Genomic DNA, 19,034 nt, shown 5'->3' with positions numbered 1-19,034 from the left:
GGCCTCAAAAAATTAGTTATTTAAAATAACAATTGAGTTTTTAAATTTAAAATCATTGTTTTTGTCAAAAGTCAAAACAAGCATGATTCTTCAAGTGTTATGGCGCCATCAATCACTATTCATTTTCCCAGATCTCTCTGTTTGCACAGGTTGACACCTTGACGTATTTCAGAAATATTACTCTCAGAACATGTTATAAAACATAAGTCACTCTAAACAATACTAATGCTTCTCGTTTGAATAGGAAGCGATTGCTATTCCGGCCGTAGTGATACCATTTTAAACTTGGCTGAGAAAATGTCTTTACAAAATGAGATAAATATCATTTTAAGGATGCTATTAATTTAACTCCTATAAAGTTAAAAGAGAAGTCAATAATTTATTCTAACATTTTTAGAGAAACTTTCCCTGGATTAGACTTTCTTTTTAATAAATCTAGCTTTTGATCTATAATGTTCATAGTTAATTAGATGATGTAGTGCAATTTTTATTCAAGTTGTAGTTTGTGTATGTGTGTGTCTGTGTGTGTGTGTTTTAACACAGTATGAAATTAAACTAATAGAACATAGGAATCTCTGCAACTATATTTTTGAGAATATACACCACGTTTTAGTGAGAGTATCATCTGGAGAAGTTTTGTTATATTCTCTTTATTTGAAAAAAGACTTAGGCTTTAGCCTGTAACTTTAGTTTCTTATTCTATCATTAATGTTTCCTCTTTAATTCACATTAATCATTTATTCCACAAATATTTCTTGAGAGCCTGTATTTTGCAAAGTAGTCTATGCTGAACTATTCAAACATAACAAATTCAGATTCAGGAACTGGAAGAGCTCTAAGATCACTTATAATAACCTCAGCCTTCCACAAATGAAGAAACTGAGGTCAAGCAGTGACCTGACCAAAATTTCTATTGAGATTCAGAATATCTAGATTCAGAATATCCCCTATTGAACCACGTTGCCCACAGAAAACTATCCGAACATATACCTGAATGTTAAATATTGGTATAATATTTATAGAGATGTCTAAAGGGATAAGTCACGCTTTGTGAACAAATTATGTCATTTAGGTGTTACCTTCAAGCTATTTATAACATTTTTAAGATAAAAAGACACACTTGAAAACATTAGGTAAAGTAAATGTTTAACTGAAAGCTTTCTGAGAGCAGGAGTAACACTTGTATTTGTTCTATTTTCCTAACACAGTGAGCTGTTCATAGTGTATAATCAACAAGTACAGTATTGATTAAATAAACAAAACTATATGTTGAAATATAAGATACAGATATTAGGTACTATAAATGACCAGAGGAAATAAAAATTATGAATATGAAATGAAATAGGAACATGGAAAAAAGTAAGTCCTTGTGGAAGGTTTAGAATTTAAACAGAGCCATAACTAATGGCTATAATTTCATTAAGAACACCCAAGTTTCTAATTATTTGTTTCTCTCACTTTCCATTAAAACTTTAGATACAGGTTCTCTGAGTTGTTTACTTCAAATTATACCTCTAAGCGTGATTTCTTGGAGAAAGCATGTTCATGAAAAAAATATGATAAATATGCTAAGATATATGTATAAGGATACTAATTGTCTAGTTTATAAGGGCATTTAAAAATTGAACCAACCCAAACCTCTATCAATCAGTGAACTAATAGTACATCAAAATTAAAATAAATGATGAATGTAGATCTAAATTTTTCAACATGAAAATACATCTCTAATATATTATAGAGTAAAAATATCAAGCTGCAAAACTAAAAATGTGTAGAATGATCATATTTTTGTAAAAAAAAAAGGCTGTGAATATACAAGTAATGCAAAATAGGATAGTAGACATTTGTATTCATCTTTTTTCACACTGCTATAAAGACATGTCTGAGACTGGGTAATTTATAAAGAAAAGAGGTTTAATTGTCTCACAGTTCTGTAGGCTGTGCAGGCTTATGCTGCTGGGGAGGCCTCAGGAAACTTACAATCATGGTGGAAGGCAAAAGGGAAGCAGACACATCTTCACATGACTGGCAGGAGAGAGAGAGCAAAAGAGGAAGTGCTACACACTTTTAAACAATGAGATCTCATGAGAACTCACACACTATCATGAGAACAGCAAGGGGGATGTCTGCCCCCATGATCCAGTCACTTCCCACCAGGCCACTCCTCCAACATTGGGGATTACACTTCAACATGAGATTTGGGTGCAGACACAAAGCCAAACCATATCATGCCATCCCTGGCCCCTCCCACAACCCCTTCTCACATTTCAAAACATGATCATGCATTGCCAAGAGTCCCCCAAAATCTTAACTCATTCCAGTGTTAACTCAAAAGTTCAAGTCCAAGGTCTCATGTGAGACAAGGCAAGTCTCTTCGACCTACGAGCCTATAAAATCAAAACCAAGCTAGTTTCTTCCAAGATACAATGGGGTTACAAGCATTGGGTAAGTTCTCCTATTCTAAGTGAGAGAAATTGGCTAAAACAAAGGGGCTACAGGCCCCATGCAAGTCCAAAAACCAGCATGGCAGTCATTAAATCTAAAAGCTCCCAGATAATCTCCTTTGACTCCATGTCTCACATCCAGGGCACAGTGATGCAAGGGGTAGACTCCTAAGACCTTGGGAAACTCTGCCCCTGTGGCTCTCCAGGGTACAGCCCCCATGGCTGCTTTCATAGGCTGGTATTGAGTACCTGCAGCTTTTCCAGATGCATGGCACAAGCTGATGATGGATCTGCCATTCTGTGGTCTGGAGGATGGTGGCTGTCTTCTCACAGTTCCATTAGGCAGTGTCCCTTTGAGGACTCCAACCACACATTTTCTTTCTATCCACACTGCCCTAGTAGAGGTTCTCCAAGAGGACTCTACCCCTGCAGCAGACTTCTGCCTGGACATCCATGCATTTCCATACATCCACTGAAACCTAGGTGGAGGTTCTCAAGCCTCAGCTCTTGCACTCTGCACATCTGCAGGCTTAACACCACATGGAAGACACCAAGGCTTGAGGCTTGCACCCTCTGAAGCAATGGCCCAAGCTGCATGTTGGCCCCTTTTAGCCACAGCTGGAGCGGGAGCAGCCACAATGCAGGGTGCCATGTCCCAAGACTGCACAGTGTAGCAGGGCCCTTGGGCTGGCCCACAAAACCATTCTGCCCTCCTAGGCCTCCTGGCCTGTGATGGGAGGGGCTGCCATGAAGATCTCTGAAATGCCTTGGAGGCACTGTCTTGATTATTAACATTTGGCTCCTGTTTACTTGCGCAAATTTCTGCAGCCTTGAATTCCTCCCCAGAAAATGGGTTTTTCTTTTCTACCATATGGCTAGGCTGCAAAATTTTCAAACTTTAATGTTCTGCTTTCCTTTTAAATATAAGTTCCAATTTCAGGTCATTTCTTTGTTCATACAGATGAGAGTAGGCTTTTAGAAGCAGCAGGCCACACCTTGAATGCTTTGCTGCTTAGAAATTTCTTCCACCAGAAAAGCATAGCAAGAGTGACCTCTACTCCAGTTCCCAATAACTTCCTTATCTCCATCTGAGACCACCTCAGCCTGGACTTTATTGTCCATATCACCATCAGCATTTTGGTCACAACAATTTAACAAGTCTCTAGGAAGTTCCAAACTTTCCCTCATCTTCCTGTCTTCTTCCAACCCCTCCAAACTGTTCCAACCTCTACTTATTACCCAGTTCCAAAGTTGCTTCTATATTTTCAGATACCTTTATAGCAATGCCCCACTTCTCTGGTTACACACATACTATCACAAGAATAGCAAGGGAGAAGTCCACCCCCATGATCCAATCACCTCCCAACAGGCCCCTCCTCCAACATTGAGGATTACAGTTCAAAAAGAGATTCAGGTGGGGACACAAAGCCAAACCATATCAACATTTTTGTGTTCTTTTTTATGCTTTTCAGAATTTACAAAAAGTCTAACAATAAACATTTATTACCTGTAAAAATAATAAAACTTTTTTAAGAGTTGTGGAGAGAGTTCTAAATTTACTCTATTGACTTGCCATAGATATAAAAGCTCAATGATCTCCATTCGGGACAACTTTTACTGAGTACCTGTTATGACTAGGCACTATGAACAGGAGTCAAAATCTATTTCTTAAGCCCCTCATGACCTCAGAAGGAAATGTAAATTATAAGTGGAGCACCAGGAATCTATTTATCCTTCAGTCTGGTCACTTCAGAGTGGTCCTTTGGTCATATGCTGATTTTTTTAAAACAAAATTGATAGATCTCTGTGTTCTGGTTCACAGTATCTAAACAATGGACACAATTACAGAGATCTTTCCATGTCTGACTTTTTAAATATGATTTCAGCTTTTATTTTAGATACAGGGGGTACCTGTGCGGGTTTGTTACAGGGGTGTATTGCATGATACTGAGGTTTAGGATAGGGATCTCATCACCCAAGTATTGAGCATAGTACCCAATAGGTAGTTTTTCAACCCATGACCCCTCCTTCCCTTCCCCATGTAGTAATCCCCAGTGTCTATTGTTTCCATCTTTATGTCCATGTATACCCAATGTTTAGCTCTCACTTATAAGTGAGAACACAGGTATTTGGTGTTCTGTTCCTGCATTAATTTGCTCTGAATTATGGCCTCCAGCTGCATCCATGTTGCTGCAAAGGACATTATTTCATTCTTTTTGGTGGCTGTGTAGTATTCCATAGTGTATATGTACTATATTTTCTTTACCCAGTCCACCAATTATGGCCACCTAGGTTGATTCCATGTCTTTGCTGTTGTGAATAGTGCTGCAATGAACATGCCAGTGCATGTGTCTTTTTGGCAGAACACTTTGGGTTTTTTGGGAGGTATATGCCCAGTAATGGGATTGCTGGATTGGATGATAGTTATGTTTTAAGTTCTTTGACAAATCTCCAAACTACTTTCCACTGTGGCTGAAGTCATTTACATTCCCACCAACAATGTGTAAGTGTCCCCTTTTCTCTGCAGCCTATCCAGCATATATTATTATTTGACTTTTTAATAACAGGCATTCTGATCGGTGTTAGATGGTATCTCATTGTGGCTTTGATTTGCATTTCTCTGATGACTAGTGATGTGTAGCATTTTTTTTCATATGTTTGTTGGTTGCTTGTGTGTCTTCTCTTGAGAAGTGTCTGTTCATGTCCTTTGCCCATGTATTAATGGGGTGATTTGCTTTTTGCTTGTTGATTTAAGTTCCATATAGATTCTGGATATTAGACTTTTGACAGATGCATATTTTGAGAATATTTTCTCCTATTCTGTAAGCTGACTCTTTACTTTTTTGATAGTTTCTTTTGCTGTGTAGAAACTCTTCAGTTTAATTAGGTCCCTCTTGTCAATTTTTGTTTTTGTTGCAGTTGCTTTTGGGGACTTGGCCAAAAATTCTTTGCCAAGGACAGTGTTGAGAAGGGTATTTCCTAGGTTTTCTTCTAAGTTTTTTATAGTTTGAAATCTTACATTTAAATTTTTAAGCCATCTTGAGTTAATGTTTGTATATGTTGAAAGGTAGGGCAATATGGTTTGGATTGGTGTCCCCACCCAAATCTCACGTCTAATTGTAATCCTCAATCTTGAAGAAGGGGCCTGGTGGGAGGTTATTGGATCCTGGAGACAGATTTCCCCCTTGCCATTCTCATGATAGTGAGTGAGTTCTCATGAGATCTGGTTTAAAAATGTGTGGCATCTTACCCCCCGCTTCCTCCTTCTCCGGCCATGTAAGACGGGCCTGCTTCCCTTTCACCTTCTACCATGAGGCTTCTCAGCCATGTTTCCTGTACAGCCTGTGGAACTGTGAGCCAATTAAACCTCTTTTCTTTATAAATTACCCAGTCTCAGGTAGTTCTTTATAGCAATACAAGAATGGACTAATACATAGGGGCACAGTTTCAATCTTCTGCAAATGGCTAGCCAGTTTTCCATGCACCATTTATTGTATTCACCTTGCTTGTTTCTCCATTTCTTACTTTTAATTGAGATAGTTCAGTTATCTCTTTTGTCTAGGAGGAGCACAAGCAACTCTAAGACATTTTGGCCAGAGAAAAATGTTTAACGTGTTTTGAGTTGACAATGAAAATGTATATATATAATAATTATACTTTTATCCCATACTGTATCATTTTCTCCTCCTTTGGAATATATTTTTAGATATTTAATTCCATGTTACAATAATTATGCCTGTATTTATTGTTAATTTTAACATCGCAAATCCCAGAGGGTAGTACTTGTCATCTTGAATGCATTAATGCCTAGCACCTTGGCACTCCTGTGATGATGTTGTCTGAAATTGGCTTGCTCAGAATAAGACAGAACATGTCCCAGGTCTAGCGGCAGCCAACTGTAGTTAATTGTCTCTAATCAAGATGCCAAGGAGAACTCATTTCTAATAATCTGTGCAACTAGGTAAGGGTGCAGGCTTTTAAAAATACTCATCACCTAAACACACTTGATATTTGGGGGTTTTCATTGGTTATTCTTCTCTGCTGTTAACGAAACTCTTACATAGTTTATGGGGTATTAGCAGGTAATAATAATAGTTTCCAAATACTTTGTGGGAATTTACAAGCATTTACATCAACTCATTTCATCTTTAGACCACCACTAGACAAATACTAATATCTCAGTTTTACAGTGGACAGAATAGAAGCCCACTTAGTTTAAATGACTTGCCTAAAGTTACATAGCTAATATGAAATAGACCTGGGTTCAAACTTGTGTTTCCTGACTTCACGTCCCATGCTTTCTCAGCTATACCAAGGTGCTGTGACTCTACCCCAGCCTTCGAACTTGGAAATAGAGGGGTATTACCAAGTATTACTGGGTTAGCTCAACCTAATCATAATTGCCCCAGAAGCCACCTCTAATTGATAATATTAAGCATACTTTATTAAGGTTCCATAGAGAACCACTGACAAGGTTTCTACAAGGATATTAACACACACTCCAAAGCTTTACTTCTGATTGAGCTCTGTTATTCTCTGGCACAGTCTTCCTAAGACCAATTAATAGTGATCATGGCAGTCAGCCTGTTATCTTAGGATTCAAAGAAAATATCTACATAAATATAGCAGTCAAGCCATTGAAGTGGTGACTACAATACTGAACCTGAATAAAATTTAGTTTACTAAATGAAGATATGCAGATTCAATAAATGATTATGGACCAACATTTCATCAGCAACTGCTATAAATGTGAAAAATCATTATTTTTCATATATACACATGATCATCAGACCCACTAAAGGTAATTCATGTGACCAAAACTTTCTGCTGCTAAGAGATTAAAATGCATGTTAATCAGCAGAATTTAAGAAAGTCAGAGTAAAATGTAAATTGTGATGAAATCATTAAAGGAGTAACTTGAAAAACCTTCTATATCCTGGCATAAAAGTGATTATAGCACAGAGGATAGAATATTTTATTTCTTGACCTTGATTATGAGTATTGTTATAGGTTCTTGAATTTTCCTTAGGTCAGAATAGAGACATTAATTCTAAAGCAGTTAGAGAAATTAGTCTCTTTATCTCTTTCCTTATAGTTAATAGCATAGAGAAATAAATCTCTAAACCAATTTGAAACAGGATTTAACTGTCATTTCACTTATGTGTCTCTTCATTTTCTTTTACTCTATAACAGAAGTTTTTAAAAATAAAACTATTTTGATTCTCTTTTCGATTCTAGGCCTGATTCTTCACTACCTGAGACGTCGAAAAAGGAGCACATCTCAGCTGAAAACATGTCTTTAGAAACTCTGAGAAACAGCAGCCCAGAAGACCTCTTTGATGAGATTTAACAGTCTCAAAAAATACTTTGATGTTCACTAGACTATGTTTTCTATTCATTTCTTTAAAATGAAAAAGGAGAATTTCAAGTCAGCAGCCGCTATTACTGTATCTTACAATTTAATTACATACACACTGAATTGAAACCATTGTGCAAAATGGATTACACATGTATACGAAGATACGATTTGATGATGACACTGGCACATTATTCTAAACTATTCATTCAGCATGCCTATAATTACATAAATTGTATGAGACTTTTTGTTGCAAAGGACACATTTATCATATTCATTCACACATATTATATGTGATAGCTGTCTAACATCCTGTCTGGGAAGATTTTGAAAACAGGACAAAGAAAACATCATTTTAAAATGTCTTCAGCTTTTTTTGAATAGACGCATTCAAACATATTCTGAACATTGATGTTTGAACATTTTAATTTGTGCGATGATGTATAAAATATAATTTTAGTTTGTACATAAACATTGTGAAAATCTGATAATAAAATTTTTGATACATTGAAGATTTTGTGTTTTTAATAAAATGTGTTATTTAGGTTAACTTTTATTTTAGTAAGTAACAGGTTTTTAGAAACTGCTTATTAATGTAAATGTAACCCCCTGTGTGGCAAAAGAAAAGCATATTTTTCAGGGATTATTGATAAAAGATTTATCTTACACATACAGGGGCCCTTCTTGAAGACAAGGACCTTGTCATAGCTATTTTCTCCAGTAACATCTGGCACTATTATCTTTGTAGTCACTGTTTCTGCTTCTTAACCTTTCATTCTGTCTTCACTTCTTGCCTGTTTAATATCCATTCCTTCCATGCTACTCAAAGTTAACAACATCAGAGTTAACCATGACCACCATGTTGCTAAATCCAGTGGTTGACCCATTCTTAGTCCTCACGTTACTAAGCCTCTCAGCACATTTGATATAGTTGATTGCTTCTCCTCAGTAAACATTTTCACTTGACTTTTGCAATAGCATATGCTCTTTGTATTCCTCCTTTCCAGTCACTAATTGTTTAGACCTTTTGGCTGATGCCTTCTCCTTTGCCCAATAGTTAAATGTTGGAGTGTGCTGGGTTTAATTATCAGCCGTCTTCTCTTCATTACCCACATTGTCACCCTAGGTTATTCTAGGTCGTTTGTGGTTTTAAATGCCATCTATATGTTAATATCTCCAAAATTACATAGTTTTCTTTGTAGTCAAATTTTATATGTACATACATATACATGGATATACATGGGTGTATGTATAATTTATCATTAACTTGTCACAAAAGGAGTTTCTTAAGATTTCTTAAAAATTGTTTGTATTAAATCTTGATACATCTTGGCATCTTTTATAAAATACAGACGAGTATAGCTATCTACTTATACCTTTCTTTAGATGTTTTAGCATATCCAAAGCAGAAATTTGATTATCCTTACCATCATTTCTTCTCCAGTCTTACCCATTTGGGAAATTTCACTACCACAGTGCAGTTGCTTCAAGCTAAAAACCCAGGAATCTTCCTTGGTGTCTTTGCTGTCTTCTCCTTGCACATCCTGTTATTTTTACTTCCAAAATACAAATTGACTCTCCCTTTGTGTCTCTCTACTGCAGCTGCTGCAGCTACACTGCTTCCTCACTGGTCTCCCTGCTTAATTTTCTATTCTCCTACAATGAGGCCAAACTGAATTTTAAAATCTTAGATAAGATTATTTTCCTACCTGGATTAAAACCTACCAATAATGAACCATTGCCCTTTGAAAAAAGTCTGCACCTGTACCATGGCCTACAAAGTTTGATATGATGGCACCCCTGCTTACCTCCCCAACCTGATTTCCCACCCCTCTCTCTTTACTCCCCTTGCCTCTCAAGTAGGCCAGAGCTCAGAACCATTGTATTGCTAATCTCTCTGCCTAGAATGCTCAGCTTCACATGGTTGGTTTCTTTATCTTTCAGATTTAGAACCAAATGTCATCTCCTCAGGGGTGCATTCCCTGAAATACCCTTTTTAGGGTTGTCCACCCTCCCAGTCACTCTCTGTCCCATTAAAAGGTTTTTTTCATTATGCATATCACTCTCTCGAATTACTTTTTCATGTCTCCTCTCCCGGTGGAACATAAGCCCTATCACAGCAGAAACATGGCCATCTGCTTTACCTCTCTATCCCCAGTACTAAGAGCAAGGTTCATAGAAGCTTAATTAGTGTTTGTTGAATGAAAGAATGCATGTTTATCACATAGTAGGCACTCGAAAGTTTCTTTACTTACTAAACCATTTTGAAAGGATTGAAAGATTGAAATTTAGCTGGATGACTTGATACAAAGAAATAATTATTCAGAAAGCTCAAGTACTCTTTGTGAATAATGGTAAATAATAGGTATATATATGCATGCACATAGGTGTTTTGTTTTGTTTTGTTTGAGACAGAGCCTCACACCATCACCCAGGCTGGAGTACAGTGGTGTGATCACAGCTCACTGCAACCTCTGCCTCCCTGGTTCAAGAGATTCTTGTGCCTCAGACACCCATGTAGTTTTTACAGGCATGTGCCACCACACCCGGCTAATTTTTTGTATTTTTAGTAGAGATGGGGTTTGGCCATGTTGGCCAGGCTGGTCTCAACCTCCTAACCTCAAGTGATCCGCCCACCTCGGCCTCCCAAAGTGCTAGGATTACAGGCATGAGCCACTGCAGCCTGCCAGGTTTGACAGTAGAGAGAGAATAAGAAAAAAATTACACACATACACTATTAATCAGGAAAAGGATTTGACTAAGTCAATGGGATAGCAAAATATTTTAAATAGAAATTTTCCTACATTTTAATTTCTTTGATGGCTTATATGCAAAAGGAAAAAACTTTTAAATATATGAAATTTAAATATATAATTATAAACTATCAAATTCTACTCAGTCACTTTGGAACTTCACTGTAATACTGAACTTAGCACTATCCTAGATTTACCCTGTATCTTTCCAAAGTGATTTTGTATGTGAAATACCAAAATCTCAAAATAATATTATCTCACCTGAATAGACCACAAATGACTAACCAAAATTAGTATACAACTGTATATGTGTGTATATGTGTCTATCTATCTATCTATATATATAGATATAGTGAAAGAGAAAAAATTTTCTCATCTTTTGGCTATTAACTCCCTGGTGATAAGAGAGATGTAGGGAAGGTATTTCCCAAGTAATAATAACAAGTCTATAAAGGTCATAATATTTAGAAAATGTTTGTTTATATTTTTCTAAGGCAGCTGATCTTTTCAATCATTGCTGTGTGTCAGATTGATTGAGTTGGTTAGAACAGAACATAATAAGCCTATAATCTTGGGTTCCTATTTATATCTCATGTGGAGAAATTGAAGACGTGGTTTTTTATATTTCTTACCTTATATAGACAGAGATCTATAGATCTGGTATAAACATCTCCAGATCCTATTATTCCATACCACGTTTTCTCCTCACATTTTTTTCATTGTCTATACTCTAAACATTGTTGCAGAATGCTGAAATGGAAGGCACAGAAATTGAGTTACAATGCAGCATGGCTTTTTTGACCTTATCATCCTCACCTCTAAGATAAGGAGATTACATTTCTGAAGGTTTTTTCATCTTAAAATGTATAATTTTGGGCCCTTGCATCAGATGGTATGGCTCCAGCCTCATTACAGAAGTTAATGAAAGAAAAAAAAAGTCCCCTCTCAAGAGATATCTTTATTATGTGGTTTTAAAAGGTCAAGAAACTACTTTAGAAAAGTTTTTCTGAATGGCCTATAACTCAGATTTGTAAAATACAGGACCCTGTGTTTTTGAGCCAAGCAGCTCTTTATTGGGCAAGTTTGATTCAACAAATGTTTATTAAGGATCAGCTATGCACAAAATACAGAACTGGGCCATGTGAAAAATTAAAGGATAAATCGATCCTTTCAACAAATATTTGTAAGTATTTTTGCCAGTCTCTGTTCTGGACACTAGATGTGGCAGTGAATAGCACAGACAAGTGTCCTGTTTCTGTTGAGGTTATATTCTAGAAATGAAAAGAATGGAGTATATGGGAGGGGATTGCATTGAGTTTTACACATGAAACTACTATGTAATGAACTATAATATGAAGGAGTGGTAGTACAGATGGTATAAAAAGAACACAAAATTTAAAGGTATGGATAAGAATCCATAAAAGATTCAATTAAGAGATTATGAGAAATCGGGGGGGTTGGAGAGTGGGCTGAGGATGCGACTATCTTCCTCGGATCACATGAGAATACAGAAGGTACTGGGGCTGGGTTTGGGTGGGTACATGGCATTAATGCCTAAATTTGTCATTGTGAATCATTGGAATGAAGGAGACAAGTTACAAGGTATTCCAGAAGCAATGTTGGCCAAAGGTAGTTTAGTAGTGTGAACAGTGAGCGACGTTATGTCAAGAAGACATGACAAGAATTGAGCTCTGCAGTTCTAACTGGCACTTCCTTGGGAAGGTATGAGCTGCCAAAAAATCGAAGGTCATAGGGCCCTTCCTGGGTGTCCGGAAATTGGAAAGGAAAGCCAAACAAGAGGTCTCTTGATAGAGCTGCCCCGGAGAAGCAAGCAACCCTTGCCTTTTCATGTCTCTGTCATTCTTGCACTCAGTATTATTTATAGAATCAATTTTTAATAAAAGTGAAACTAGCTGACATCTAAATTCACAAAGGCCTCACGAATTTACCTATAAGACAAGAAATCCCAAAAATAGGTAGTTACATTTTGTATTCATTTCAATGATTTTGTGAGGGAAAATGATATAGTAACAAAAGAACTATTCATGCATCCATTTGTAGCTATTGTCTGAATTTAACATTTTCACTACTGATCTGACAGCTTCTAATAAACGCTTTTCGGGAAGGTAGACTTCATTTGTAAGTGTTCTATGAACTAACCTAAAGTGGTTTTCTCCGTATCTTGATTACTGAAAAGGGATACCTTGAAAAATGCATTAGAGCAAGCATTTTATGGTTGCTTCATTAACTGACCATCCACCATCGCTGTTCCTGACTCCCAACTCCCTTTCTTATCTGCTCAAAAACACTCTCCAGCCTACATTAAACTCAGGTTCTTTCTTTCATATAGCCACATATCTTCTCATTTAGCTGCTATTTTCCTCTTTTTTTTCTTTTCCTCTCCTCTATTTAAATAAAATTCAATATGAATTTTATGTTAATTTTTCTTCCCTCTTTCAAAGGGCTTTCATTTAAAACTCTCATTTCACAATCTTACAAGCAGCTAAACTTTCTAAATGAGAGTCTCAATGCCCCTAAAGGCTCTTGGTTCTGCAGGGAAGTAAAGAGAGATTAGAGCCCTGCACCCATCTTGATACTGAATTTTCTTTTAAGGGCAGGAGCAATTTTGGTAGCTGCTGTTCCAGTAAATGGAATATAGACCAGTCTTGAACAACTTACTTTTGATTTAGAGAAAATCTCTAACTTAACTGCAATCTTAGAAATAACATAACTAGTCAAATTAATATAGGTGGATTAAACAATTTCTATAAAACCTGTTCATACAAGACCCTTCTAGGAATCTGTCTTTCCTTGCATTCCTCCAAAAACTGGGCCAGCGACAAGGGCATATATAAAAGCAATGTGGTGGGACAGTAAGCATAAAACAGGAAAGGCGGAGAAGCCACTGCAAGGATGCCTTATCAAGATGGCCACCCTGTTGATGACATATGCTTCATCCCACCAGGATCTTCCAAGGAACCTTTTGAAAGTTTTCTCAGAACTGTATATGCAGGGGTGAAAAGGAAAAGCTTTTATCCATCACTTGCTGTTTCCTAGTGGTCAAGGGTAGCCTGGAAACATTGTTCTCCCTACTTCGGGTTTCCCATGTGTGAATACACACCAGGTCTTGCAAATGACCTACGCTGCAGTCTCAGAGAAGCCCCAGGGCAGGAAACAAGAGAAGCAGGGGTGCCAGTTACACCTACTTATAGTAAGGGAAAGACTACCTGGAACTGAGTGCCAAAGGAATGGCTGCTATTGATATAGGGCTCAGAGGAGTTTGAAGTAGTGTACAGAAGAGCCCGATACAGTACCCATCCTTTATACCACATGACCCTGCCCCATTTCCCACCCCTAGCCAGAGTTGATTAGATCAGGGGAAGAAATGTTCTGGCTAACTTGAGTTCTTGGCCTGGCTGAACTTGGGTTTGCTGAAGAAGCCAATCTATAAATTACCAGAGAATGCTGTTAGAAGAGAGAGAAATGAGCAAATTTGCACACAGAAGCAGAGCACCCTGGGGACCGACAGGGGAAGTAGCCAGTGCCTGGAGTGGCCTTCATCCTTATATATTTCTGGACCAATTCTGATATACACATATCCTTAGAAATCACTGCCTCCTTTTCTGATGTTTTATTAGTCGAATGGTTCTTTGAAACAAACAAGAAATTACCTAATTAATAAGGAAACAGAATACATTCTCCAGAGAAGATTTCAATTAATTTCCATTAGCTTCAATTAACAAGTTTGTCGCAAGTTAACACTACCATTAAAAGAATATTTCAGAAGACCTTCAATCAATACTGGTAGAGACAATTAAACTTCTCGATATGATAGGAAAATAAAATCAATTTTATAATTAAATATGTGTAATTTTCCTAATATAAATGTTTAAGTTTATTAAAATGCCATTACATGCAGCTATGGTCTTATCTACATTAGATGTATCTTCTAATCACTGACAGATTTTAGTAATAGAGTGAAATGTCTGTGATCTTTGTCAACAGCATAGTACTATATATTTTATAAATAAGAAATGTCAAATACGAAAAACTTCACAAAGATGGCCACCATTGGTAGAATAATACGTATATTAATCCTTGAGACAATACAAAGCAACCTATTTTACTTCATCTTATCAAATAGTCAAGAGACTACTTCAGAGTTATAGCATTTTTATGTTATGACAAGGAGTTCTCTCTGTCACTGTCTCATATAAGATGTGTTTGAAGTCCTTAGTAGAGTTCTAGATAATCTACTGGGACAAGATGATTGTAGTGATGATGGGAGATGTATGCTTAAAGGTGATGGTTTCATCATTATACTTTGCAAATAATTAGGGAAATTCAACCAGGTGAAATTTTTCAGAAACACCTACTGATATTAGAAACAACCTGTTTCTGTCTGCTGAAAGAGGTATAATACAGTATATTTCTCTGAGGAACTAAGTTTACAGTGGTGTAATTATATTACTACCAAAGATTAAATGATTCTCATGAATATTTGCTCTTTAATGCCAAAATCCATTAACTTGCTTTGGCCAATAAAATGTGAATGAAATAACAATATGCCAGTTTTGAGCCTTGAACTAAAGAGGCATTACATGCTTCTGCTTGCCCTTTGGGAGAGTCAAATCTCTGCTATGAGGAGAACATGCCCCAAGTAGCTGCTGCCTCTCCCACCTGGGCTTCTGAAGAGTTACAGAGCAGAACAGAACCTGATTCACATGCTGGAGCCACGCTCACTCCCCTGAAACCTTTAGAAGAGCCATCCAGCTGAGCCCAGTCTAGATAAGCTGAACCACAGTCAACCATGCTATCCTGTGACCATGAGTAATGCTTGCTACCAAAAGCCACTGAGCTTTGGGATAGTTAGTTACATAGCAGTGTTTTGACAATAACTGACTAATACTTATATGGAATAACAATTTTACAACATTTGTAGTAGCTTCTAGTATATTCATGGAACAGAAATCAGGTATTTTCTGGCTGGAACCTGGTAATAAAATAAATAGGAATTAGGAATGTGGGTTTGGGGACCAGATCAAGCCAAGTTTCTACCATGCTTCTGACAGCTGTTGACTGTGTGACTTACTTATTTTCTGTGAACTTGAGTTTTCTTATGCATACAATGAGAAATAAGATGATGCACATAAAGCAGCACAGTACCTGGTGCACAGTAAGTGAGGAATATGTGGAAGCTCTTTTGTTACTATCATACTATAAAATCAACACAGAATGGATCTGCAAGAGTTATGTATAACCAGATTATCCACTAAAGTGATCCTTTCTTTCAAACACCCTATCCTTGGACCTTCCTAAGTCTGATGCTGTCCTAAAGATTTTTATGAGTTTCTGTAGGATATATTTTCATAGCCACTTCTGCTGTGAATTCCTGTTTCTACAGGATTCTGAGCCTCATTCATGTTTTGTCAACCCTTACTTTCTTTTTTGTCAGCACTCTGCTGAGCCGTCATGGAACTTATCTCCCTTTCTTTCATTTCCATGACAACTTTCTGTGTGTAGCAGAACTTATTAAAGGTTTGGGTCAGAGAAAGCTGTTTATCCCAAAGAAAGCCAGCAATTTATATTTGATTTTTACCATAACTCTATTCTTTTTTATTTTTATTTTTTATTTTTTCTTGGAGATAGAGTTTTGCTCTTTTGCCCAGGCTGGAGTGCAATGCCAAGATCGCAGCTCACTGCAACCTCTGTCTCCTGGTTCAAGAGGTTCTCCTGCCTCAGCCACCCTAGTAGCTGGAATTATAGGCATCTGCCACCATGCCCAGCTAATTTTTGTATTTTTAGTAGAGATGGAGTTTCACCAGGTTGGCCAGGCTGGTCAACTCTATTCTTTAAAGTCTTCTAACTCTTTACAAGAATTTCCTATTGACAACGTATATCCATAGAGTCCAGACTCCTGCCATGTTATCTATTCCTTCCCTCTGTCCCTCCTTCCCCTCTCCTCTCTGCTTTCCCACAATTCCTGTTACCTTCTCATGCAAAGCAACTTAGCTGCCTTTCTTTTGCTCATCTCTTTTTATCAAATAGTCATGTAACATGTTTTTATGTAACACATTTTCCCTAGTACTAAATGTTAATACTTTTTACTCCCTCATCACACTTGCAATGTCATGTTAAAGATGGCATGACTTCCAGGCAAAGCAAGACCTGATTAAGGTATTGACCTATCTGGTGAAGTAATATGATTATCAAAATTAAGGAGAATTTGTGATTAAAGTATAAGAAGTGAAGAATTTTAGAGGAAAACATTGTCTGTCCAAGTGCTATTTAGGCCAAAAAACAAAACAAAACAAAACAAAACAAAACAAACTATCTCATTGTTTTAGGTATGTTCATGTATTCACATATTGATTTATTTGTATTCTCCCCCAAAAGATAAAATTGGAATTCTATAGTGACCACAACTGGTTGTCTTTCCTTAGAATTTGGAATTTCACAGTGTGGTTACGTCTGACTTGGAGATAGCTTTTCATTTGCAACAATTTATTACCAAAGGCTATGTGTATTTAACAATAATTTTATGTTGCAAGACTTGTGGCATTTGAGTAAAAGAAGAAAAAAGTATATAATAAAACAAACACTAGTGTTTTCTTGAGGAATTTTATACCAAATACTGCCATTTCTGAAAATCATTTCTCTCTTGGTTCAAGTTTTCTGTTATTGTCCTAACCTATCATACAAGATACCAGTAACTTTCACGATTTCCTACAATCAGCAAATATTAAGTTAGGGGTTTTTGGTGATGGCAAACCAATGTATTATTTCACTTTTATTATTCTCTGTATCAATAATCTTATTTATTTCAAGAACTTAAAATTTGGACTAAATGCAAGAACAGGAGGCCTTGAGGTTATACACAAAGTTACCAACTGTGGTTAGAAGAACACAAGTCCTAAAGTGTATGTATGTGTGTTCACCCATTTATTGAACACTTTGTGCCAGGCACGCTGCTAGGCACTGGGGATGTTAAAATGAAGACATCACTTTTGGCTTCCAGGTTTTTGAAAGTCTAGACAAAGGAAGGAGGCAGACGTGTAAACAGACAATCAAGATATGTGGTAAGTGCTGTAAGAGAGATGTGCCCAGGATGCTTAGAGGCACAAAGGAGAATCAGCCTGCTCTTATTCCACTGGGAGAAGCGGCCATGCCCAAGGAAAATTTGAGAAGGAGATAGATGAAGTTTGAGCTGAACTTCAGGGAAGACCCAGGGTTTGCCAGAAGGCTTAGGTACTCTCAGCCACTTGTGAGGCACAGAGGAAGAGAGTGTGGCCTGATCAGTATCTTGTGGCAGGAGTGAACCCCAGGGCTGAGAAGATAGGGTAGGCTACCCACTAAGAGTCTTGAATTTGGCAATAAGAATTTACATTTTAACCTGAATAAGCATCTGTGAAAGGATCTTGAGGGCAGTAAAGGGACAAGCTCATTAGATTTGTGCTTTTGAAAGGGAGGTTTGAAGGTAACGTGAAGGCACAACCACACGCACTCAGACTCTCCTATTTCTTTGCTGACTGTGTAATCCGCCGATGCTATTCCCAGCCTGTCAGGGAAACTGTCAAACTTCACTTCATACGAAGGAGCATCCATAAATGAAATGTTGCAAACAGTCTTTGGAAGTTGAGAGACTACTGGCAGAGTGACGCTTAACCTGCCCACAACCAAGAGAGCCTCTTTCTAGTACTTGGCCCTTGGGCTTTGATAGAAGCAGAAGTGTTTTTATCATTTTCTTTAGAAGTGATTTGGGGAGAATGTTTTTAAGCCTCTTGTGGAATTGACTTCCTTTCTTGAACATTCCCAACCCTGCTTTGACATCTTTATTTCCTGCAGAATGCTGCTCCTGTATACCTTGAAAGTAATTGCTGTCACTGTCGTCATTAATTGGCTTCTCTTTGCACCTCTTTCTGGAGTCTGTAGGTGCAACTATGCTGTTGGAAGCAGTGTTCACATTTCTTTCTTAAGGCTTCGGCATTTTGTACAAAGGTACCAGATCTGGATCCAATCCATGTGGAGGTTTGAGGGGAGTGGGGTTCAATACACTGGTACCATTCAATGAATGTTAAATAACACAAAGCATTGTGAAAGAGGGGCTTAAATCCTGAAAGGAGACATTGTGAACTAACCTTTTATTCCCTGGGATTTTGATCCCAGGACAATTAAGAGCTATAGAATATCCTTTTTGCCCAAGAACAAAGTGGCAGAAATAGCACCTTTTAAAAAAAATCAAATTATATTTTGTTTTCAAGTTTCAACAGAAAATTTGAGACAGTATTTCTCATTGTCTTTCTAATAGACTCTGGAGAAATAGTGGCTAATATTTTTAACATGTTAGCCACTATTTCTCCACAGATTTTAATGGGCAAATGAATGAGGAGACACTTTTTCCACCTCCCTGATGATTTTTGCAATAACTGAACTTTATAAGAATACTAAAAAAAAATCTTTTATGAGTCAGTCTTCCAGTAC

General features: G+C 37.2%; 1 protein-coding gene across 1 annotated transcript in view; it reads left to right on the top strand.

Moving 5' to 3' along the window:
• XRCC4 (X-ray repair cross complementing 4) overlaps positions 1-8,312 on the top strand; it is a gene marked incomplete at its 5' end in the record, with an annotated part of 250,536 nt that extends 242,224 nt beyond the window's left edge. The window contains 1 exon segment of the mRNA NM_001280398.1: positions 7,683-8,312. Coding sequence (NP_001267327.1) covers positions 7,683-7,794 — 112 coding nt within the window. The 3' untranslated portion in view covers positions 7,795-8,312.
• Positions 8,313-19,034: the final 10,722 nt, after the last annotated feature.

The sequence above is a fragment of the Pan troglodytes genome, chromosome 4 (genome assembly GCF_028858775.2).
Source record: "Pan troglodytes isolate AG18354 chromosome 4, NHGRI_mPanTro3-v2.0_pri, whole genome shotgun sequence".
NCBI classification, from domain to species: domain Eukaryota; kingdom Metazoa; phylum Chordata; class Mammalia; order Primates; family Hominidae; genus Pan; species Pan troglodytes.
This window is presented reverse-complemented; position numbering and strand designations above follow the sequence as displayed.